General features: G+C 33.4%; 1 protein-coding gene across 2 annotated transcripts in view; it reads left to right on the forward strand.

The window, feature by feature from the left end:
- LOC124540124 (KH domain-containing, RNA-binding, signal transduction-associated protein 2-like) overlaps positions 1-26,871 on the forward strand; it is a 324,033-nt gene that overhangs the window by 122,194 nt on the left and 174,968 nt on the right. Inside the window, exons 1-2 of one of the 2 annotated variants that reach the window (XM_047117561.1) lie at positions 6,348-6,528; positions 10,237-10,389. In XM_047117561.1, the coding sequence (XP_046973517.1) occupies positions 10,287-10,389 (103 nt within the window). In that variant the 5' untranslated portion in view covers positions 6,348-6,528; positions 10,237-10,286. Of the gene's footprint in view, positions 1-6,347; positions 6,529-10,236; positions 10,390-26,871 lie in introns of those variants that run through there. The other variant, XM_047117562.1, reaches the window with a different exon arrangement.

Consider the following 26,871-nt stretch of genomic DNA (forward strand, 5'->3'; position numbering starts at 1 on the left):
ACATTGGTAGAAAAAGCATATTATTCAATACAAGATTTTATAGATGATAAAAAAGCGTGGAGCTAATACCTGTTAACTTCCACGCAGGATATATTAATTTAAATAATTGTATTTAACTAACATGACTTTGTATTTTTTAAATGTTGAAAAAGAGTAACTACTGAGTTTCTTGCCGGTTCTTCTCGGAGAATCTACTTTCTGAACAGGTGGCAGCATCACTTAATTGTAAAATGACTATTCAAAAGTACTTGTATAAGCCTAGTTGAATAAAGTTTATTTTGATTTGATTTGATATAACATGTTGTTACCTTACCAATCATTTTATTGTATGTAATTGTACTTTACAACTCAAGTACCCTACGACACGATTTACTAATTATTTTATTAACAGTTACCCTGCATATTTAATACATTAATATATTAATCTGTATAAATCTTGAATGTAATTTTAAACATATTAATGTAATATTAATATGTTTAAATGAATATATCTTTATAGCTCCATTTAAATACATACAGCATCATATCCTGAGTTTATCATTGACTTGTACACAAATGTACCGTTTTTTAGATATCAATATATAATCAACTCAATCAAAAAACTTGGTGGTAAGGCTTTGTGCATGAGAACCCACACACACACACACACACATACACATACACACACACACACACACACACACACACACACACACACACACACACACACACACACACACACACACACACACACAAGACTTATCATCATTCCCAAAGTGGGTGGCGCAATGACAATGTAAGAAATGGCTCATAATCCTACAGCACCAATGAGTGATATGACATTATACCATCGAAACTGGTCAGATTTCTATCACTTGCCAATGTTACCAAAACTATTTTTAATCTTCAAAGCAGATATTAAGATACATTAGTCGTTGAAATGTCTTCGCCTTTCGGTATAAAATATCTCGATATGATATTATACAATTGACGAGACGCAGGAGAGGATGTCGTTAATCGCAATGATTTCGGGCTCCAAGTGAGCACCGTTGAATTTACATGCGCTTATTTCAGTCAGTGGAATATTTACAGTCTAATTTTATTGTAATGAAATATACTACTAGGACTGAAGAGCTGAGATGGCCCAGTGGTTAGAACGCGTGCAACTTAACCGATGATTTCGGGTTTCAAACCCAGGCAAGCACCACTATATATATGTGCTTAATTTGCGTTTACAATTCATCTCGTTCTCGGCGGCGAAGGAAACATCGCGAGGAAACCTGCATGTGTTTAATTTCATCGAAATTCTGCCACATGTGCTTTCTATTAATCCGCATTGGAACAGCGTGGTGGAATATGTTCCAAACCCTCTCCCATTAGGGAGGCATAAGCTCAGCAGTGGGTAATTTACAGGCTGTTACTACTTACTTTACTACTAGGACAGAAAAAGTTAATAGTTTATGTAAGACTAGCGACCCGCCCCGGCTTCGAACGGGTAAAACACTGATAATTATTACAAAAGATGCATTTATTTATGTGATGTACATTAGAAACTTCTAAAAATATCAGTATTTTTTTACTATATTGTCCATGTATTATAACAAAACCTTCCTCTCGAATCACACTATCTATTAAAATAACCGCATCAAAGTCCGTTGCGTAATTTTAAAGATACATACATAGGGACAGACAACGGTAAGCGACTTTGTTTTATACTATGTAATGAGGATTTAAGGCATGGTTTTTCTTATTACTACTTGTTATTTTCGCTTTTTTTGTGGAGCTCGATATTTCGGCATTATCTACGATGTCTCGTTCACGAGACCTCGTAGATTATGTCGAAACTTGTTTAAGTTAGAAAAAGAGTAACTACTGAGTTTCTTGTCGGTTCTTATCGGTAGAATCTACTTTCCGAACCGGTGGTAGCTTCACTTAATTGTAAAATGACGATTCAAAAGTGCTTGTAAAAGCCTACTTGAATAGAGTTTATTTTGATTTTTGATTTTGAGTTATATATACAAGTTAACTTATATATATATATATATATATATATATTGTTTATGTCATAATATCACAACAACAGCCAAGAGCTTTTAAAAGTGACAAATGATATTGATAGATCGCTGTCCAAATAGGAATGGAAAAATGAAGCTTGACAGGGAACACAATTTAATGAAATAGATTTACAAACAAACGACGAAAGGGACAAAAAATATCAATCTATCAACAGTAACAGAAAGTAAACTATTCTGTGGAAAAGGTTGAAGGTTAATCCAGAACGTTCCTCTAATTCATGGTAAATACATGGAGCAGATTTGCACACACCATATCAATGTTCGAGATGGCCCAGTGGTTAGAACGCGTGCATCTTAACCGATGATTGCGAGTTCAAACCCAGGCAAGCACCGCTGATTCATGTGCTTAATTTGTCTTTATAATTCATCTCGTGCTCAGCGGTGAAGGAAATCATCGTGAGGAAACCTGCATGTGACAAATTTCATAGAAATTCTGCCACATGTGTATTCCACCAACCCGCATTGGAACAGCGTGATGGAATATGTTCCAAACCTTCTCCTCAAAGGGGGAGGTGGCCTTTAGCCCAGCAGTGGGAATTTACAGGCTGTTGTTTATCAATGTTTCCTCAAGAATACTAGGTATTGCTGCTCGTCGGTAGAATAGATGATCAGGATATATCTATTTATATATATATATATATATATATATATATATATATATATATATATATATATATATATGTATATACAACATATATGTATGTCTAACGCTCTTTCACGACCTATAGTCTGAACCGAATTTGATAAAATTTGGTTTAAAGCAAACTTGAACACGAAGAAAGGATATAGGTCACTTTTGTGCCTGACATATGACAACCAACACCTTAAGTTTTTTTTATGGTATAGGTTGGCGGACGAGCATATGGGCCACCTGATGGTAAGTGGTCACCATCATCCATAGACAATGACGCTGTAAGAAATATTAACTATTCCTTACATCGTCAATGTGCCACCAACCTTAGGAACTCAGATGTTATGTCCCTTGTGCCTGTAGTTACACTGGCTCACTCACCCTTCAAACCGTACAACAATAACATTGAGTGCTGTTATTTGGCTGTAGAATAGTTGGTGAGAACTAATATTATATAATAAAATGGTATAGCGCGCGAACCAGGTTGCTCAAGGTGGCACCACTAACGCGCACGTTACGTACTCCCAATGTGATAGCTGACAGGGTGGATTTGTTACGTATTTAAATGTTGAAAAAGAGTAACTACTGAGTTTCTTGCCGGTCTCGGTAGAATCTACTTTCCGATCCGATGGTAGCTTCATTCAGTTGCCTTTTAGCAACTAGAACGAGTTAGTCAATAATGTACATAGTCATTATAAAACTAAGAACACTCAAAACGTTTGAATAAAATAAAAGCAACGTTTCGTTCAGTTAAATGTGCTCTCTTATGAGCCGTTCGTACACTGCTGGTCGAAATAAGGGTATAGCTTGAAACGTTAGTTGGTGATGAATCTGTACAAAAAGATCGATGTTTTTGTGCACGTAAAGTAAAGTAACAGTGTAAATTTACCACTGCTAGGATAAGGCCCCCTCTTCCATTAACGTACACAAGCCACTGAGCTGAGATGGCCCATCTTAACCGATGATTGCGGGTTAAAACCCAGGCAAACTCCACTATATCTATGTGCTTAATTTGTGTTTATAATTCGTCTCGTGTTCGGCGGTGAAGGAAAACATTGTGAGGAAACATTCATGTGTCTAATTTCATCAAAATTCTGCCACATGTGAGCTAACTCGCATTCGAACAGCGTAGTGGAATATGTTCCAAACCCTCTCCTTAATGGGAGAGGAGGCCTTATTCCAACAATGGGAAAATATACAGGCTGTTACTTACTATTTGAATTAATAAGCAAAAATCGTACGTTCGCATTGTACCAGTGTATTGACTTTTGTTTTATTTTATAAACAATAGCAATTTTTTTTAAATATAAAAATATAAGTTATATTATTTATATTTTTATATTTAAGATGTCATGAAGTGTATTTTGAAAGACAAATATTTCAACGTATCCGGAGAGTGTATTTGCAAGGACTTGATGTTTAGAAATAATGGATGAAATATATTTATAAAATCTTTCCTACTATTAATATTATAAATACAAAACATTGTTTATTTCTTTGTTTGTTATGCTTTCACGTCTTATACGCAGTCAGAGGTATATATCATAACAAACAAATATATCCATTATTAAATAATTAAAAAAACTATGCTCCAGTGTGGGTTGGTGGATTCACATGTGGCAGATTTTCTATGTAATTAGACACATGCATGTTTCCTCACGTTTCCTTAACCGCCGAACACGAGATGAATTTTAGACATAAATTAAGCACATAAATTTAGTACTTGCCTGGGTTTGAACCCACAATCATTAGTTAAGATGCACGCGTTCTAAGCGCTGGGCCATCTCGCCTCGCGGCATTTTTTATTGTACGTTTTTGTTGCATTATTTTTCATTGATACAGAGCAAGACGCGAACTTTACAGCCAAACATTTTTAACTCGACCAATACTCTCCTAGTAGATATTTCTATGTATATTTGAAATAATGACGTAATAAATTTTATAAAACAAAATGTGTTATTTTTTTTAATTTCTACTAAAATGATATATTTTACAGAACATGCTTTTTCACTTGAAATGTCAAAATTGTCGCGGGAACTTTGCCAGAAACAGAAAAGACTGAGAGCTGGTGATGTAAAATAATATCTCATTGGTTTCTTTTTTTTATAAGTTTTATTTTTTTTAATTAGAAATAAAACCTGCTCGACTATCTTCTTATGTAATAACAAATAAAAGTCAAGTCAATTTTTGTCCCAGTGATTAGTAGTAAATTGTTATTTTTTTATGGTATAGGATGGCGGACGAGTATATGGGCCACCTGATGGTAAGTGGTCACCGACACCCATAGACAATGAAGCTTTAAGAAATATTAACTATTCCTTACATCGTCAATCTGCCACCAACCTTGGGAAATAAGGTGTTATGTCCGTTGTGCCTGTAGTTACACTGTAGTCACCTTTCAAACCGGAACACAACAACACTGAGTACTGTTATTTGGCGATAGAATATCTGATGAGTCGAGATGGCCCAGTGGAGTCAAGATGGCCCAGTGGAGTCGAGATGGCCCAGTTGTTACAACGCGTGCATCTTAACCGATGGTTGCGGGTTCAAACCCAGGCAAGCACCGCTGTTTCATGTGATTAATTTGAGTTTATAATCTCGTGCTCAGCGGTGAAGGAAAACATCGTGAGGAAACCTGCTTGTGACAAATTTCATAGAAATTCTGCCACATGTGCATTCTACCAACCCGTATTGGAACAGTGTGGTGGAATATGTTCCAAACCTTCTCCTCGAAGGGAGAGGAGGCCTTTAGCCCAGTAGTGGGAATTTACAGGCTGTTGTTGGGTGGTACCTACCCAGACGGGCAACCTACAGTTTATAACTAAATTAATGTAGTATATACTAGTTCAGTTAGTCATTTGACATTATTGTTTTATTATAATAGCATTCCATAATTTTGGAGATGAAATCAAAACAAAACCTGTCATTCTGTTCCCAAAATAATCTTCTAAATAAATGTGACGTTTCCCGGAGATCTATTAGTTCACATAAAACGTATACATGTTTATTTTCAGGACAATTACGAGTTGTGATTATTTTATTTGACATGGCTTAAATTTATGAAACAAAGAATGCCTCGCAATTCGTTTCAAATTTCGTACAAAATTTAACTTAATAATTATTGACTCATTAAAACATTTGTTACACATACTAATTACAGTAATTATCCCCTGTTAGAATAATTTCATTATAATATGAAAGTAATAATTGAAATACTTTGAGTATAAATTACAGGGAACGCGTGTGAGATTAAAATTTAATTAGTAACGTGTTATTTTTAGGTAATTTATTACGATGTGTTTAGGTTATTTATTACTACATACATTACTTACTCGAAAAATATTTTTTAACGTTCGAAATTTAAAAAAAAGTTCTGGAATGAATAAATGAATCTATAGCCAGTGTCACTCGGAATGATGTAAGCATTCTATTGATACTCCAAAATCAAAATGTGTTCTGGCATTTAAAGGTTGTACTAGATTAAAGGAATTCACTTATTAATCTATATTATTTGTTATATTAATAACAATAAAAATTTATAATAAAAAATTAAATTAGATAGATACTCATATATACATATATTCAGCTCCTGGCCTACTTTTAGAACATCTGTAAAAATAGTGGCGCTCCACACAGAGTGCTCAGTTTATTGCAAGCTGCGTCGAAAACAACCGTTTTAATATTAGAACGCTGCTTCGAAATTTAAAACACCCGCGCTTCAATTTACTAGCTTCGACGGTTCGAATTTGTGAATCGAAATTGTTTTTTTTAATCTGTGTTTTAATTATGGTGTTTTTTTTAATGGATCTTAGCCAGTTTATGTCAAACGAATTTTAGATACAGGTAATTAGTGTGGTGTGATTTATAAATCGACTGTCATTATTGTAATAATGTTATATTTCTAATTTTGAATTTCGAATCCATTGTTTATTTTTTAATTGTTAGAAATTTTGTTTCTTTATACAAACTTGGTCGTAGTGTATATTAACTTTTTAATTATTATATTATAAAAATGAAATAGAAATGAATTTTATTTAAGTATGCTCCTAAAAGAGCGTTTGAATAGACATTTTACAATATTAAATTATAAAGTTGACTGTGTCAAAAATTAAAGGCAGGTGATGCAGTATTAACTACTAAAATTATTTATATATTTTAATAACAAGCAACTTATATATTTGTTAAAGTTTAGTTACTTAAGCCGAGCTGTTTACTGGTTACAACTCAAAGATTTAATCGATTCTATATTTTAGATAAATCTTTTTTTTTTATTTCTGAAAATAATCTCAGGATTGGCTGTCAATCATCGTAAAGGAAATTCTATGTGTCGGATGAAAATCTGACACATGTCTATGTCTACACGTGTTAAAATAAACTCGAAACTTTATCATTTAAAATGAATACGTTATAAACTCCCATTTTATTCATTTTTATGACATTGTATAGAAATATTTTTTTCATGATTTTGGTCTAAAGTCATTCACAATTTCATATCATAATTTAATCGCGTTTGTGTGTGGGAGAGATGGACATATATAATAATAAAAAAAATATGAGCCGATGTGGCCCAGTGGTTAAAACGCGTACATCTTAACCACCATGATTGAGGGTTCAAACCCATACAAGCACTACTGAATTTTCATGTGTACAATTCATGTCTCACTCGACGATGTACTGAAACATCACGACCTAACCTTCCTGTCTTATTTCAACATTTTGGTTTCATTTAATATCGTGGTGGAATATTCTCCAAAAGACTTCTCTCTTAAAAAGGAGGCGTTAGACTAGCAGTGGCAATTACAGGCTGTTACTGTGCAAGGAAATACAATATTATTTTTATTACTGCAGGGTGTTACACCGTTTCTAAATGCCTGGTGTTCCTCACATAAATCTTGATATAGCGCTAGGCTAGGATTTACCCTTGATATATTATTCCACCTCTAAGAATATTAACGTACGGTCAAGGCTATTTCTGTTAGTATAAAACAAAGTCGCTTCCCGTTGTCTATATGCTCGGATTTATTAAACTATAAATCGTATTTTGATGTAGTTTTCAACAATAAATTGAGTGTCTCGTGAGAATTGTTTAAAATTTTTATACATGCTTTTTTATGGTATAGGTTGACAGACATATATGGGCCACCTGATGGTAAGTGGTCACCATCACCCATAGACAATGACGCTGTAAGAAATATTAATTATTCTTTATTCGTCAATGTGCCACCAACCGTGGGAACTAAGATGTTATATCCCTTGTGCCTGTAGTTACACTGGCTCACTCACCCTTTAAACCGGAACACAACAATACTGAGTACTTTTATTTGGCAGACGAATAACTGATTAGTGGGTGGTACCTACGCAGACAGGCTAGCACAAAACCCTACCACCAAGTAAAATGCTTATTGTAGTAGAGAAATGAGCAAAATTTTTACAATCGTAGCCAAAGTTTTTGTGCGAAGTCGGACATTTTATGTAGTTTTGTACACACGTATTAAATGCGTATTATATAGCTATTTAAGTGTAAAACTTGAAACATATGTAGAACTGTTTGGTGCAATGATTATCGGAGCTGTTTGCTGCTCGGTTTGCTCACATACATTTCTTGGTTTAAAATATATATAGATGTATGAACTTAGATGTTTAAAGAACATATAAATAAATTTACGAAGACTTCCACAAGGGTACTACCGGACCAACAACAACAACAACAGCCTGTAAATTCCCACTGCTGGGCTAAAGGCCTCCTCTCCCTTTGAGGAGAAGGTTTGGAACACATCCACCACGCTGTTCCAATGCGGGTTGGTGGAATACAAATGTGGCAGAATTTCTATGAAATTTGTCACATGCAGGTTTCCTCACGATGTTTTCCTTCACCGCTGAGCACGAGATGAATTATAAAGACAAATTAAGCACATAAATCAGCGGTTCTTGCCTTGGTTTGAACCCGCTATCACCGGTTAAGAAGCACGCGTTCTTACCACTGGGCCATCTCGACTCAGACTACCGGACCATTGGAGAGAAAAGCTATTATAATATTATTATTTGAGGTATTATTAATTATTATAGGCCTTTGTCGTAAACCATTTAATAGTCCAGTCCTTTTATATAAAAAAGTGATAGATAATGTATTTATCGAAGAAGCCTTTAAGCCACAACAGCGTTTAGCCTTAGTCTAAACAACAATGATTCATGTATCTCTAGGTCAGGATGAAATTTGAGTGAGCCAGTGTAATTATATACACCAAAGCCGAACTGAAGTTACACGTTTGAAAGTTAAGTTCTACCTCTACTAACTTAACAATCTATTACAGTAAAACGTATTTTAACTTAGAATTAGTAAGTTAGCTTAACTACTTACCTTGGTGGTTACTATATGAAAAAATTTTTAAAAATATATAAATATTTTACTCGATGATGTCGTGAGGAAACCTGCATGTGTCTAATTCCATCGAAATTCTGCCACATGTGCATTCCACCAACCCGCATTGGAACATCGTGGTGGAATACGCTCCAAATCCTCTCCTTAATGGAAGAGGAGGCCTTATCTCAGCAGTGGGAAATTTACAGGCTGTTACTTTACTTTACTTTACTTTACTCGATTTGTAAATATAACAAAAAGCTGGGTTAAAGACAGTTATATTCAATCCACTATCTGTTTCGGCTCTCGAATGTATACAGAGACATTGGTAACTCGACGTATATCCGTTAGTAGGTGATAGGGGTGACTATTTGTAATTATTTTAACCCCCATATGCACAATCCAAAAGTGAACCATTTTTGAGTTATCACGTTTTTTAGCTATTTTCAAAATTTGTTAAAAATGCAACTTCAAAAATTTATTTAAAAAAAAGTATCAATTAAAATCTATATTTTTTCTTTTGTTTTATAAAAAAGTTTAAACACTCGATATTTGTCAACATTTAAACTATAATTATCGGTCCAAATTTAAAAAAGCGAGACAGAAAACGAATTTATTTCAATATTTTTTTGATTTTTTTCCTCAAAAATGCCTTAAAAACTAAAAAAATCATTATGAAAATAACCGTTAATTTAAAAACATAACCGTTTTATTAGCTTTATAGAAAATGTATAAAAAGAAGAAAATTATTTCAAATCAATCGAAATAAAACCACTAGAAAGGACGCTGGTGGACATTCGTATTCGAACATGAACGAATTCGTACTAAAGGTCGCTCTTTAAAATTCTCACAAAATTAACTAAAAATAAAAACCAATGAAAAAAAAAACTTACTTGCTTACTAAACTGACATACCTAATACAAATTTGAAATAAAATTTAGAAACAGTAACAGTTCAATAGCTAAGTATTAAAAAATGCTTTTTGTAATATAGCCTAAATAAAGTATTAATAAGCGAATCCGAGAAACTCTCTATAACGGAGCACAGAACACACAGCATGTTCTACTACAATGAATAATGCAGGATTCTATCATAGCAGGATGACTATTATCCTCACGAAGAAGTCTCCGAAAGGAAAGTTATTTTTTGGAAATATAGCGCTATGAGTACTAAAACTCCCTTTTTCTTTTCAGATAACAAGTGGCCGTGTTGTGTAGTGTAGTGATGTGCTAGTGCCGTCAATATGGAGCCATCTCTGCCTCTCGAGGAAGACGAGGGCAGGCCTCAGCAAGGGTCCACTGGAAGCGGCTCGTCCTCCGGCACGGGTTATTACGGACACAAAAATGGTAAGTACTCATTATATAATATTAATTCAAGGTACATAAACAAGACTGACAATAAAAGAATCAAGGATAATATATACTTAAGAAAATGTAACTTGACAAAAGTTAGGCCTTGACTAAGGCCTGAGACTTGGGAGATAATTGCGAACAGAACAAAAGCATGTACAAAAGTTTTATCATAAATACTCCAACAATCACATTTTTTTCAATAGTTATTTAATCATTGACATTGATAAACATTCTTATGAATTTTACTTTGTTATAACATAAAACTTTATGATATAGTTTGTGTAAAGTAAGCAAAGTATCAACTCTCTTATATCCTATTGGTCTCGACTCTCCTCGAGGAGTTTTGAAACTTATTCTTGCTACGCAGTGGGAGGTTAACATGCATGTTGCAGAGTTCCATTTGAATACATGTAGGCTTTTTAGAGTAACATAAGAATTGGGCCGTGAAAAGAAAATCAAACTTGTCTTTTATATGAATTGTTTCTAAAATATGTATTCAATATTATAGTTATATACATACTCAATTTAAAAGGTTACTGTAATATTCGTTTTCTCCCTTCAATCTTAACGCCTTTTTATAAGAATTTGTGGACAGATTTTTATGTCACACTCAAATTATTTATAAAAAAAATCAAGTATATTATTATCATATTCTTACGTATAAGTCTAAATCAGTCCATTTTGATTGAGATCAGCCTTGTCCTTTCTTCTGGAAAAAAATGACATCTAAATGTTTGTATAAAAGTTAGCAGGAACAAAGTGCTGTCTGAATTATTCGTGAGGAAAAAGGATTATTTGCTCGAGTAAAATAGTATAAACGACAGGGTGGGTCTACATAAGAAAACACAGCGCTTTAAGCGCTTAAAATAATAATGCGTACTAGACGTTTTGATATGCAACTGTTTCGCAGCGCACAAAGCATGTTTGCAGGCACACGTGCAAATAGACGAAAATGTTTTTATAAAGACGTATATACTCAGAGTGATCGTCAATATTCTCAATATTTAATGTGAACGAGGCTTTACTTAAAACCGACGGCAAAGTTGAGTTAGGTAATGTGTTTATTTTAGTTTATACAATTATACAGGGCATCCTCTAGCCCGTTTGACATCTATACCATAAAAAGTTTATATTTTTAAATGAATAAATAAAAATGAGACAACATCACATACATTACTCTGATCTCAATGTGAGTAGCTAAAGCACTTGTGTTATGGAAAATATGAAGTAGAAATTAACAGAAGAACGAACGATACCACAAACATCTAGACCCAAGAAAACCAATGATAGTAATCTACATCGACTCGGCCGGGAATCGAACCCGGGACTTCGAAGTGGGGTATCCATGAAAACTAGTGTACACACCACTCGACCATGGAGGTCGTCGAAAACACTGTTAAGTAAAAAATAATAAGAGGTAAATAAATATTTGTATCGCTTTCAAAAGCCTTATATCATATATGTACTAGCGAACCGCACCGGCTTCGCACGGGTCATACTGATACTAAATATGCTACAGAATTTGTTTATTGACGACATCACATTAGAAACTTCTAAAATGATCTATGTATTTCACTATATTGTCCAAAAACCTTCCTCTCGAATAATTCTATTTATTAAAAAACACGCATCAAAATCCGTTGCGTAATTTATGCAATCTAAGCATACATAGGGACAGACAGTGGTAAGCGACTTTGTTTTATACTATGTGAAGATATATAAGGTCAAGACATATATAATATATAATCGATACAGTTTGAGGAATAACTTTACGAACGGAAACTGCGCTCGTTTGAAATGTCAAAGTGTACGCACCACGAATGTGTTTTGATTTTCTTCGTATCGGAAAAACGGAAGCAGTTTTCTATTATTAGTTGTAACTAGCTGTTACCGCGATTCTTGCGAATTTGAATTTAACTAAAATGTGATTATTGTAGCTTAAGTTACTCATTACATCAGCTATCTGATTATTAACTACAGGCACAAAGAACATAACATCTCAATAACAATTATGGAATACTATTATAATATAAATAAAATTTTAACAAAAAGAAAAACCGACTTCAAACAAAACACTATTTTAAAACAAATGAATATGCACGAAAAAGTAATAAAAATAATTGCGTATTCAACATATTTTTTAGAGTCTTCCTAAGTTAAATGAAATGAAAAATATTAGACTACTTAAAAGTCGATTAACGATTATATCATGTAGTTATAGTTATTGGTATATTTGGAGCCGGTGTCAGCCACGGTGCCCTTGCCCCAACAATCAAAAGAAAGAAGCGATACGAGCCCCTTGATTGATCCAGTATATTATTGTGTAAAATGGTAATTTGTAAAAAACATATTTGTTAAAGTATTCTCGTATTGTTTTTTGATAGATATACTGTAGGGTTTTATTGGCTGACACCGACTATTTACCATTTCACTGATGAGTTAGCCAGTTAGTTATACAGGCACAAGGGACATAACATAACACATAACCAATACATAACCCAAGGTTGGTGGCGCATTGACGATGTAAGGAATAGTTAATGTTTCTTACATCGTCATTGTCTATGGGTGATGTTGACCACTTACCATCAGGTGGCCTATATGCTCGTCCGCCAACCTATACCATAAAAAAATCTGCCAGTGAAGCTGCCATCAAAATCGTTTTACCTGTTCTAGAGATTACCCGAAACAAACAGACTGACATACAGACAAGAATAAATATAAATATTATTTTGGTATGTATATCTTGTATACATACATATTCATTTAGTAAAAGGTCGTTATTTTAATATTACAAACATACATTGTAATTTTATTGTATGTATATATCATCATCAGGCCACTGCTGTCCACTGCTGAATATAGGCCTCCCCCAGAGCGCGCCATGCCGCTCGGTCCTTTGCATCCCTCATCCAGCCTCCACCGGTGGTCCTGCGAATGTCGTCGGACCAGCGGGTCGGAGGTCGTCCTACATTATGCTTTCCGAGACGTGGTCTCCACTCTCGGACTCGTCTGCTCCAACGGCCATCGGTCCTACGACAGATATGGCCAGCGCACTGCCACTTCAGCTTGCTGATCCTCCTAGCTATGTCTGTTACTTTGGTTCTCTCACGGATAACCTCATTTTTTTTATGGTATAGGTTGGCGAACGAGCATATGGGCCACCTGATGGTATGTGTATCACCATCGCCCACAGACAATGACGCTGTAAGAAATATTAACTATTCCTTACATCAATGTGCCACCAACCTTGGGAACTAAGATGTTATGTCCCTTGTGCCTGTAGTTACGCTGGCTCACTCACCCTTCAAACCGGAACACAACAATACTGAGTACTGTTATTTGGAGGTAAAATAACTGATGAGTGGGTGGTACCTACCCAGACGGGCTTGCACAAAGCCCTACCACCAAGTGATTTTATCCACGAGAGAGACACCTAACATAACTCGCTCCATCGCCCGCTGCGCGACGTTTAAGTCTTGGACTAACCCCACGGTAAGTGTCTACGTCTCGGATTATATGTACATATATGTATTTAGGTGAAATAACAACATGACACTTAATGGTTGGCACTTTAAGACATATGAAGCATCATTTGTCTAAACTTGGTGACTTAGAAGAAGTATACATATGTCAGATGAAATTGTACCACGTGTACAACCGACAGAACGACGTGAGGTAATAAACTCCTGCCCCAAGAGAAGGCGTCAGCCAAGCGGTATAGTTAGTTATAAATTACTCGTTATCGCCCGCAACTTCGCTTGCGTTTTAGGGGTTTGATTGTTATGTGTCAGGTAAAAAGCCTATCTCCTTCCTTAGTGTTCAAATTAGCTTCACGCCAAATTTCATCAAATTCGATTCAGAGCAGTTGTCCCATATTTACTTTCTATAAACGGTAACACTTATTATAAAGAGTCTATCCGCAAAACTGCAAAATAAACATAATAAATAATATACGACAGCGGTACCCTAAAGAGCTTTTTGTCGCAAGCCGAACAACATTTTTCTAGTTCCACTTCACTGGATCAGATAACACTTGTTTGCTCAAGTTTCTATTGGTTTACTAAATTACACTTTCTGATTCATAGATTTATGACTTTTTTTTATGAATGTTCTTTTTTGTACGGAATTTCTCGGAATTATTATAATGACTGGGCGAAACTATGATTATGCTTAATGGTGGCTTGAGCTTGGGTCAAATGAATCTACTTTAGGGTTGTCACATCTAAGTTGAGAAAAAATAAGGATGTCAAAAAAAAAATATTTTTTCTACAGTGAAAAATTGATGATTTTGTATTGGGTTGCTTTTCTTAATTATCTGACAGTAGATCAATAAGGCACGTGTACTTAACACGATGTATAGACTAAAACACAGGATGCCAAAGCTGAAATTAAACCAGGTTTTAAGAGACCAGGACTATTGGAAAGTCTAATATAAGTATTTCCATTACGCATACTATTTTATATGATTTCGGTTGTTTGTATGATATATGGAAAGAATTTACAGTTACCCACCACTCTGTCGCTGGCAGTGTTCCCTTCAACAATTTTGGTGGTGGGTTTGGTGCTTCGCCACCATAAGAGAGTCAGGTCAATTACAAGACCAACGGTTTTCCTTATTTCCTAGGCTTGGGATAGTAAATACTGTCGAACTAATTCCTTGAAAATTTAAGATGCCAATTTCAGAAAAACGCAAAAGGCCTGGTAATTGTACCAGTTATTGATGTCACTTGTGCACTATCTCATGTGCAGTTAACTAGTGTATCTTGAGAGTAACTGCCGTAGTCAAATTAAACCCGGAAAGAAGCATTGCTATCATTATTATCATTAGAATCATTAGACATGCATAAATATCTATTTTTTAAGGGAGAAGACCTTTCAAGACTCATTAATTCGTGCAAAAAATAAGCCAACAACATAAGCCTGTAAATTTCCCACTGCTGGGCAAAGGCCTCCTCTCCCTTTGAGAAGGTTTGCAACATTTTCCACCTCGCTATTCCAATACGGATTGGTGGAATACACATGTGGCAGAATTTCTAGGAAATTAGACACATGCAGTTTTCCTCACGATGTTTTCATTCACCACCGAGCACGAGATGAATTATAAACACGAATTAAGCACATGAATATTCAGTGGTGCTTGCCTGGGTTTGTATTCGCAGTCATCGGTTAAGATGCACGCGTTCTAACCACTGGACCATCTTGCCGTGGATCAACGAAAATACTTCTAAACAAATTATGATCTGTCCAATGAGGGCTATTTTTTATTACGTAAAAGTACGAATGCTTATAACAACCATTTTACTTGGAGCTTCGCTATTCTGAAGATATGTAAGGGACTCAGGATTAGGGCCATTGCCATTATTGAATTACCTAATGTCCTAAGTATATCTGTTTCTGAGACGACTTTAGTCTCAAATAACAAAGGAGGTAATGGTGTGATTGCCATTACGGACACCTGAATCCCATTATAGATTTTCGATTACGAATTATGATTTATACGGTCACAAGTAAAATATTTTTTGTCATTTAAAAAATACCGAAAAATTCAGAAGAACAGAATCTCAACTTGTTTAATTTTTTGGGTTTATCTACGTGTGAACTATTAAATAACATATGTATCTTAATGTATTTCTAGCTATAAACTTCCCCTTTTTTTGAAAATCACCCAAAAACAGGACTTATTTTGATGAAATTTTGTGGTCGTAGAAAAGGCTGAAATGTATGGCAAAGCTGTCTTTATTCCATTTCATCTCGTGATAAATTTGATGTGTTTAATTGAGCTAGTGGTCGAATATTGACGAATCATGTGTTTAGCAGAAAAAACAGAAAAAAAACGAAATGTCAAAAATGGCTGTAGCTTTTTTCTATTTGATATGACGTTTATCAGTCAGTAGCAGAGTTAACGTTATCTATGGATCTTTTTTTTATTGTTTATCATGTATTTGTAACATATATTTTATCTATCTCCTTATGCATATACATACAATCTTTAACTATGCCTAGTCCTCCTCTACTTTACTTACTTTTGGGTATTTTTGAATAAGTGAAAAAGATTTTTTTCACTTATTCAAAAATCAAAATCAAAATAAACTTTATTCCAGTGGACTTTCACAAGCACTTTGAATCGTCATTTAAAAAATTAATGAAGCTACCACCGGTTCGGAAAGTAGATTCTACCGAGAAGAACCGGCAAGAAACTCAGTAGTTAATCTTTTTCAACATTTAAAAAATATAATCATATAAGTTAAATATAATTATATATGCATGTAATGTTATATACATTATTATGTTTTAAAACAGATAATTCGGAATATAAATACAAAACGTAATTTATATTCGACACTTGGTAATTTTGCTCATTTATTCCTATTCCTTACTAATAACGCAAGCCATCAAACGCTTCCTGTGTTCTTCAAATTAATGAAAAAATTTCCAACAAAAAAGTCAATACCATTCATTTGTTTTCAACATTTCGAATAAAAAAAATGTCATAGAAAGACATTATTTAGCATCAATTTACATGATTTATAGATATTTAAATTAAAGGCACAGATACTTTGTCTATGTCCAGTACTTGTATCGTGAAATGTATTAATTATTTGGCAACCTTTCGATATAAAGCTTATATTTTAATGCAATGATAAATTATCTGTGAACTGTTAAATTTATGATCACCATTTATAAATTAGAGCACGCTGGATGTCCTGGATTGTGAAATGGGCTGGTTTTTTTAAATCATCAGTGCATTAAAAGGTTTGTTATTAAAAAATAATGTTTCAACATGCATTCAGCGAAATTTTTTAGATAACTGGTATAAATGATATTTTTATGATAATAGCAACAATTAGTAAGACATTTTACAAAAAAATTAATAAAAAAAAATATATTATTTAATAAATTTGGTAAATTTACTTCACTTTGAAGTACTAGTACTACTATAACCAAAAAAGTACTAACGTATACCCTATTCCAATGGAAGTAGGAAAAAAGTTAAACAAAATTTATATTTACGTATTTCATGTGATTTGATAAATTAGCTATATTGTACACTATTAAGAGTTCCTATGTATATTAATATATTTATTTATAATACACTACTAATTTTCACTTCAATTTTATATCCAAAATAACAGTTTCGTCGACGTTCAAAACGCTATTTCTTCGTAAATCCATAGTGATTATCATAGATTAATCAGGCTCTCGACCAACGGTATCGCGTCAATTTGCTGTCAAATTTTGTTTATTTGTTTTTTCTCTTATAGTTGGAATGTAGTATAGATACGTCACATCAAACATTTAGCTCAAATATTTTTGCATTCCAAATTCAAAAAATATAAAATTTTATTCTCTATATCAAAAGTACTAAAATATAGACTGATCTACTCTGTAACAAAAACATTCAGGCAAACATAAAATGAAGTATGAAAAAAAAAGCTATCAGTATTTTTAGCTTTTGGCTCAGTTGCGAGTACTATTTTTCTTGTAAACATGACGTATCACTTCGAAAAGCCCATCACTTGCTCTTGTTCTGAAATAACAAATCAATAAAAACATCGCAGAGTTGAGATGGCCCAGTGGCTAGAACGAGTACATCTTAACCGATGATTGCGGTTTCAAACCCAGGCAAGCACCGCTGATTCATGTGCTTAATTTGTCTTTATAATTTATCTCGTGCTCTGCGGTGAAGGAAAACATTGTGAGGAAACCTGCATGTGACAAATTTCATAGAAATTCTGCCACATGTGTATTCCACCAACGCGCATTGGAACAGCGTGGTGGAATATGTTCCAAAACTTCTCTTCAAAGGGACAGGAGGCCTTTAGCCCAGCAGTGGGAATTTACAGGCTGTTGTTGTTGTTGTAAAAACATCGTATATATATATATAGGATTGAAATGGAATCCTTTGTTTAAAATTTAATTGTACCTTATTGATATACCCTGTCAAATAGTGGATGATACTACTTGGTTTCTTGCCAGTTCCATTGAATCTTCTTTCCGAATCGGTAGCTTTACTTTGAATTCATCAATGTGACCATGACCATTAAAAAGTGCTGCTATGAGTTTAATTGAATCAATATTTTTCTGTTATGGGGCATTTATTGATTATTATTAATTAAATCGACTTCAAATCATTTATGATACCTCATGGCATAATAGTCACCTTAATTATGATATTATCAATATCAATTCAGAGATTTTTTTTAAATAAAAATCTACGAAAGGTTTCTTACAGAACGTTAAATATATATATGTAGTAAGTATAAGTATTAGTGTGTAAATATTTGTATGTAAGTTTATGACTGCACCGCCTACGCCGATGGTTTTAAAATCTCCCTTTGATTGGGTTGTCTGGAAGAGATGGCTAACAAGCCAGTCCGCCCGTTGTACAATACTTTTGATCTACTTCTTTTTTTATATATTCTATTTTTGTATTGCTTTCTTTTTTTGTTTGTGGTGTGCAATAAAGTATCATTCATTCATTCATTCATAAATGATAGGAACAGTTTTTATTGGTTCACTGACTTTGATGCACTTTATTGTAACAACTTGTTTGTAATCTGTACAATATAAAAGAATAAATAAATAATAATATGAGACAACATCACATACATTACTCTAATCCCAATGTAAGTAGCTGAAGCACTTGTGTTATAGAAATCAGAAGTAACGACGGTACCACAAACACCCAGACTCAAGACAACATAGAAAACTAATGGTAATCTACATCGACTCGGATGAAAACCGGTGTACACACCACTCGACCATGGAGGAGTTTATATATAATCCATATGAAAGATTAAGTAACTGATTCTTACCAGATTGAATTCTTGATAGGATTTATATACTATTTTATCAATGGTACAGCTTTATATATAATTAATATTCTAAAGCATCTCATCAAAAGGGAATTGCGAGCGTGCTTGAGTTAAGGATCTCGTGGTTTGGCTTCAGTTTTTGCCTTTGCCCACATCACATGGTTCAGTGAACAGGTTGGAGAGATTTTAGCTGAAAAACGAAATTGGAGATGATTTTCAAAATTTCTAAGGAATCGGAAACTTTTCGTATAAGAATCTATAAAATATCGGCCAGTAAACGTCCCACTGCTGGGCTAAAGTGTTCTCTCCTAATGAGTGGAAGCTTAGAAGTTTATTCCACGGTTCTTAAATTAGGTTTGTATAATATTTGCCATAATTTCATCCAAGAAGATTCCTCGTGTCGTTTTCCTTTCTGCCACAGCACGTCTGAATTAAAAACAAATGAAGCACATGAAACGCCTTTTGTTTCAATTGAATTTGAACCCGTAATCTCCGATTAAATTTCAGCTCTTAAATTTTAAGAAAGGATTTATTATATATACCTAACTGCTTTGTCGTCGTCTGTCGTTTCTTCACTGTTGGTATATTCGAAGCATGTCGTAGCTGTCACAAGTGCTTGTGAATTCACGTAAATAAAAAAAAAACATTGACATCAAACTCGATCTTAATTATGAGTACCAATGAAATGTTTACGTCAATTTTATTTAAGCACACTGTATCTGTCTCAACCTGCGTATTATTTTCCATATCCAAATTATTATAAACTCTGACCTTTGTCACGTGACCTTTGAAATAACCTCCGCCATGGCTTAGCATCTGTTTTAAATAACCCATAGCGAAATGTTGCATAACTAGAGTATTGTGAAGCCAAATTGAAATCAGATAATCATGAAAACCGCCAAATTTACGGTACAATTACCTCATTGTGCTGTGGTTTGACGTGAGCATTTGTCGTGCGATATTTGACCGCAATCGGGCTTACCTCCAATTAACGAATGAACACAATGCTTGTTCATATATTTTTAATTACATTTCGAAGATATTTCAAGCGGAGCTCCTTTGGATGCAATGTCATCCGTCAAGTTTATTGTCTTTGAATGCGGGAGTCTTTTATCTGATTGGGTGGAATTTGTACAGTTGTTGGCTCAGTGATGTGATGTGGCATAATTATTGGCCCAATTGTAAAGTGCCATCTATTGATAGTATAAAAGAGGTCTAGCATTGTAAATGTAAATACGTCTAATGGGAGCTTAGATATTATGTCCCTTGTACCTGTGATGGCTCTGATTTTCTAATAATTTAATACTAGTGGGTGGGTCTTCTGAGAAAATTTGTACTTTTTGAAAATATGCAAGTCACTCATCTACATTTGGCACTCAAATGATAAAATCTCTTATAAATTACATTTTTTAATTTTAATATTGGAGTTTAAACAAACAATTTAAATTTGCTTACGTTTTCCATTTTTATCAAATCCTGGATGTATAGCAGCGATCTCTAACCGGCCAGTAACTTTTTTTAAAAGAAGTTACTTGCTAATTCGTAGCAATTTAGTGAAATGCTATCAAGAATCCTCTATAATTCTGCACATCTAATGCTAAAGCTCTTCAAAATGAGACCATAACCGATCTATATGCAGCTACCGCCCCATAATCACGGCCCCAAATCGGCTCACGCTATTAATATATAAGATATATACAACAATACTTATTATTCCAGTTTTGCGGTTGAACGAACTATGAATGGTTGGTACCAAGTGCCATCAACTCACAATAGACAGCAGGCGAGCTCAATTAATGAATTATTTGCATTAGCATTTATTGTTATGCACTCCAGTACTCGCCGTAATAGGGTTTTACGTCTGTTCATTAGCAGATAGTTCTATTATTTTTATAGTTTCTCGTTGATAGCCTCTCTTATCAGCTTACGGAGAAAACTATTCTCAATGTTTCTTGTATTTGTAAAAACAACTGCTCACATTCTTTATTATTATAAGAAATACTAATTACTACGTTACGGGTCACGTCGGGTTAGGCAAAAAAGTAGACAACGTATATAAATTTAAACAAATCCAGGAAAGTAATTTGAACATTGTGTTACTCATAACATTTGTACAAAGAACAAATACTAACTTGTTACTTCTATTACTCGACTGCATAGTCAGTACCTCCTTGATTGGGAAATTTGAACGATTTTAGTTACTGAGTTAATTTTGGTCCTTTTTATTATTTTAAAACTGAAAAAATACATAATAAAATGAACTTAACCTTCGAGTTCCCGAATTCTTAGGCCAGGGTTTTTGCTGTTCTGAAATGGTTTAAGTTTTATCTTTATCAATGATGATATTGTCTTGACGGATTTGAGTTGCGGCGAAATTTCAAGGAAGACCAGCCAACCCAGTATTGTTATAGTGTCCAAGTGTATACACAAGCGCTCCATAAGGTGCACTTTCTATTCCCTAAGTCTTGTAATTCGATGAGATCCCAATCACCAGTTTTACGTGATTTTCGAGGGGTGTACAGACGCCTATCTTCCGGAATGTAACGAACATTATTTCGATAGGGAAACTCATTAATCTTTTATTTAACCGATTTGGGGCTTGGACCAAAGACCTCCGGATCTACAGCTTTATAGCTCTCAAGCCATAATTTAATGAATAAGTAATGCTTATATTCTATTCATCACTTTGAAACTTTGCTAGTGTTTTAAGTTCAGCCATTCAGAAGTGCTAGAGGAAATGAAAACATACTATTGGTACCAGAGTTTTGAGCTCAGGTAGGTTGTGTTGATGTGTTCCGTACGTTGACTTTGGTAACATCTCTTACTGATAAAAGCAGGTATTGAATATTTGGAACTGTTCTTAAATTCATAAACGAGATTCCTTTATGTCACTGTTCGCGAAACGTTCTTAATTCAAAAGTTATGTCATAATCATTGAAGCAAGAATTGAATTGAATTATGTTATAATGCTCAAGTTTTACTTGATGAGACCCTTCTTATTTTAAAAGAACATATGGTGTTCAATATTATTATTATTAGTAAGATATATACATACATACAGCGAAGTCGTGTTAGATGAAACAACATCACATACATTACTCTGATCCCAATGTAAGTAGCTAAAGCACTTGTGTTATGGAAAAGAAGTAACAGAACAGAACAGAAGTAACAACGTATCACAACACCCAGACCCAAGACAACATAGAAAACTGATGATAATCTACATTGACTCGGCCGGGAATGAACTACATGAAAACCGGTACATATCTGGAGCTCGTCATAACTTCTTTAACTTATATGTTTTTATACTACTATTCACTAATTACTTTTTACTGTTCTAACTGCCTTTCCCCGCTTCGCGCAGGTAGTATAATTACGAGTAAAATGACGTGAGAAGCAGGTGTTGGAGAGGCGCTAGTGTAGCGGTGTTAAGTGTGGGGAGCAGCGAAGTTGTGGTGGGAGTTGATGGGATTGCGTATAAATAAATATCTTTATTTTCCCTTACGTCTCCATACAACGCTTACATCATGATCACTCACTAAATATTACAAAACAAACCCGGTCGCATCTGTCTCTCTGTCTGTTCTCCATCTCCAAAATTACTGAACGAATTTTCATGCGGTTTTCACTAATCGTCATAGGGATTCATAAGGAAGGTTTAGGTATATAATAATTAAAGGTTTTCATGTAAATAAGTTAAAATAAAACGACAATTATTAAAGATGTCGGAAAATAACAAGAAAAAATATAAATAAAATGTAAAGAAAAAAAAATACTCAAACCGTGCGAAGCTATGACGGAACGCTAATGTATAATAAACCTTTATGTGTTCGCACTTGACATTTATTGTAATATTAAAACCATTATTAAAAATGATCCATAAATCAAACCTCCTTCATCAATCAATCCAGAGGTGAGAACCGTATGAAAATACGTTAGACTGATAATCTGTTTATACACATCAGTACATTAATTAAACAAAAATCATAAATGTATTCACATTTACTTAGGAGATTAAAGTAAGCATCTTATTTTGTTATCCCCTCATCTCGCACCTGTTTTAATTTATTATGTAAGGTCTTCGACCTAAATTACAAGGTAGAGAAAATTTTCTTAAAGAGATCACTTTGAATTTTTTTATATTCGTAGTTGTAAAGTTGTATTAACATAGTTGTGAGGATTATATGAATCGTTATATAAAGCCGAATGTATGAAAATATTAACCCATTTTTTAATACTTAATGATCCACTAGGTTTGTCCATATTATTTTATACATAATTAAACAACGTTATTCATTAATATAATATATTAAATTCCACAAAACGTAATTACTTCATTGTGCAGTGGTTTGACATGTTCATAGTTTGGCGCCCAATGTGGGACCGCAAACAAACGTGCCGTTAGTTGACAACACCGGATATAATTTGGCGACGAACAAAATAATTAAATTTAAGCTACTTATATGGCATGGTTTTGATGGAATAATTATTTTCTTGTTAATTTTCAGTGTTGTTAATTAAAAACGAGATACAAGCTTGTTTTATGATTTTTTAAACAAAAGTAAACTGCTACATTTTTACAGGCAATTACTTTGAAAGTGATATTTATTTATAAAAACACAAATTTAATTACTAGTGCTTAAAAAAAAAAAACAATTTTTTTATTAATAAAAATGAAATTGGTTTCTCAATAAAATGTATTTGACCAATATATTACACTCACTTCTTCCAATCAATGTAAAACCTACAACCGATGTGGAATGGAAAATACCATGACCTCAGAAGAACCGATGAAAAACTTTCAAATACATTTATCGTAAAATATAAACATTCGTTAATTATTGAAAATAATAATAAACATTACTATACAAACTAATATATATACTTTAAAATAGTATTCAATGTGAGATGATTTGATAAACCTTTGATAAATGACAAGATGAATACCATCCCTTTTCAATGCCTCTATTAGTTAATGGGCTATGTGGGTCTGGGGATGGTTCACCTATTCAAATATTATATTCATCAAGTAAGATCACATGTATTTGTAACGTTAAAAACTGATTTAAATTCGGCCATAAGTAACAAACATGAAAATAATAAATGACTGTCCGTTCATAATGAGTTTTTTTTTTTTTGTTACAAAAACAAAATCAATTTCGTTTGGACTTTATTTCTTCGTCGATTTTTTGGTAATGCTATTGAGATCATAAAACTAATAAGATAAAATAGTCTTAGTAAGAGCTTTTATTTCATCAAAAACTATTATATTTCTTGTTGACTTTTAGCAAGATATATTATATACATATATAATTGTTTTTAACTGACATAAGTAGTACTTAACAAAGAGTAACTACTGAGTATCTTGCCGGTTATTCTAGGTCGAATCTACATTCCGAAATGTTGGTATCTTCACTTAATATAGCTTGTAATAGAATACTTAAATAAATAATCTTTTAATCACTGTATAAACTACAAAGCGTAGATTTTTAAATAAATATTTACAGCGAATTGAAATCGATTTGATGTTATAAGCTCAGAATCCTCCCTCTTACCCTGAAAGTCTGTTTACCGGTGTAATAGTAACTGGATTATCCGAAAAACAAAACAAAACTTCTTACGTGACAACTAGATACATCTGAAGGTTATCATCACATATTTTGATGACTTTCTTTCGCCGGTTCTTGTCAGGTCCGAATTGTAAAATTCCGAAATCGGTGGTAGATTTTTGACTGATCAGTAAGAAAGTGTAATCATTTCTAAATTGAATAAAGATTTTTGACTTTGACCTGTTCCCATTTAAAGGGTGATTAAGTCTACTAAATTGCAAATTTAGTAGATTGAATTGCATGTGGTGTTTTATCGATGTAAGGGGAAGGAAAGTGTTTAATAATTCTTACAGTACCAGTATCTATTAGCAATGGTAGATCACCTACTATTAGATGTCTATTTATATAAAAAAGGATAACTTAGTCTATAACCTTAAAACAAACACGTTGCAACAGCTCTCGGTAATATACGGATCACTATTGGTTGTCGGGTTGATTAAAGGGTACGGTTAGTTGACCCACATGCAGGAACGAGGAGGGGAGGCGTAATTACGGACGAAGGAATTGGTAATGATCCCTTGGCTTGACGAAACGAAATTTCGTTTAAAATTATTATCAAAACAAAACAATTCAAATTGAAGGCTATGTAAAGTTATTATTCAGAATTTAGGTTAACAGCAATCTTAATAACTTTGTATTTATTTGTTTGACGGAATTTATAATATTGCACTTATTTAATTTTCAAACATTCAGCATCCATTTTACGCTTATAGCAATATATATGTATTCATTGATTATAGTTAAAAAATATATTAGTTTAAAAAAAAAAAACTTTCTAATAATGTCACGCTCTTATCCAACCATATTTGGTAACTTAACACTTAAAATTGACTAAACAACTACAATTACATTACACAGCGATACAAAGATGTGATAAAAATTATTAAAAGTAAATTAGGTTATTTGACAAGCAAAAATAATTTTCTTTCACGGTCAATCATTTATTAAATTAAATAATGTATATTTTATTCAATAAAAGCATAACGGCTGATTCGTTATGCTTTTATTTGCGTGTAGGATAAATACGTAATAAAAATAATATAACATTATAACACAGCATTAAAATATATATCGTTCTAGTTAGGTATCTCTCGGTTACATACCATACACAGCAAAACTAAGGACGATAGAAAAATAAGATTATTCGTAGATAAAATTTTCCAAATTTGTATTTAACTTTAAAAGAAAAATTTTATTTGCTACTGAACAAAGTGTTGTACATACACTTTGTACATGCGTTTTTGGGGTACCTTTCGGTCTTTTAAATGTAAATAACTTAGCTGTCAGAAGTTCAGCCAAATGTGGAGGAAATAGGATTAAATTCGGAAAGTACTTTATACACTATTTGCTTATGTAATAATCAGTTATTCTATAAAGTATATAAAAAAAGCCTCGAGGTCATGGTTTTTTATATCTACAGCAATTTGGAATATTAATAGTATCATAAAACATTCTTAGGGTGATATATTAATAAATAAATAATAAATCTAAATATAAGACAACATCACACACATTACTCTGATCCCAATGTAAGTCGCTAAAGCACTTGTGTTATGGAAATCAGAAGTAACGACGGTACCACAAACACCCAGACCCAAGACAACATAGAAAACTAATGGTAATCTACATCGACTCGGCCGGGAATCGAACCCGGGATCTCGGAGTGGCGTACCCATGAAAATGAGTTTTGTGTACACCGGGTACACAAAACTCGATCATGGAGGTCGTCAAATTAATTATTATATTGTTAACCAGACCTTTTCGAATGTTTTGAAGAACCTACTAATAAAATCTAATTAATCCAGTCTAAATTTGGGTAGTGTTTATACTCTAGGACTTGACAGGCATATAATGTTGAAGATTCATGAATCAAATTCACCAGCGTACGAAGGATTCCTTACATTGTAAATGTATCATAACTTTTCCAATCTCACTATATAAAATTGGCGCCCAAGATGGGGCAATATTATTTTATAAGAATATTTTATGAGATAAAAGTTTTCATTGTAACTTTCCTTTATTTATATAGTTTTTTATGACTAAGAAAACTT

The sequence above is a fragment of the Vanessa cardui genome, chromosome 24, assembly GCF_905220365.1.
Source record: "Vanessa cardui chromosome 24, ilVanCard2.1, whole genome shotgun sequence".
Lineage (NCBI taxonomy): Eukaryota > Metazoa > Arthropoda > Insecta > Lepidoptera > Nymphalidae > Vanessa > Vanessa cardui.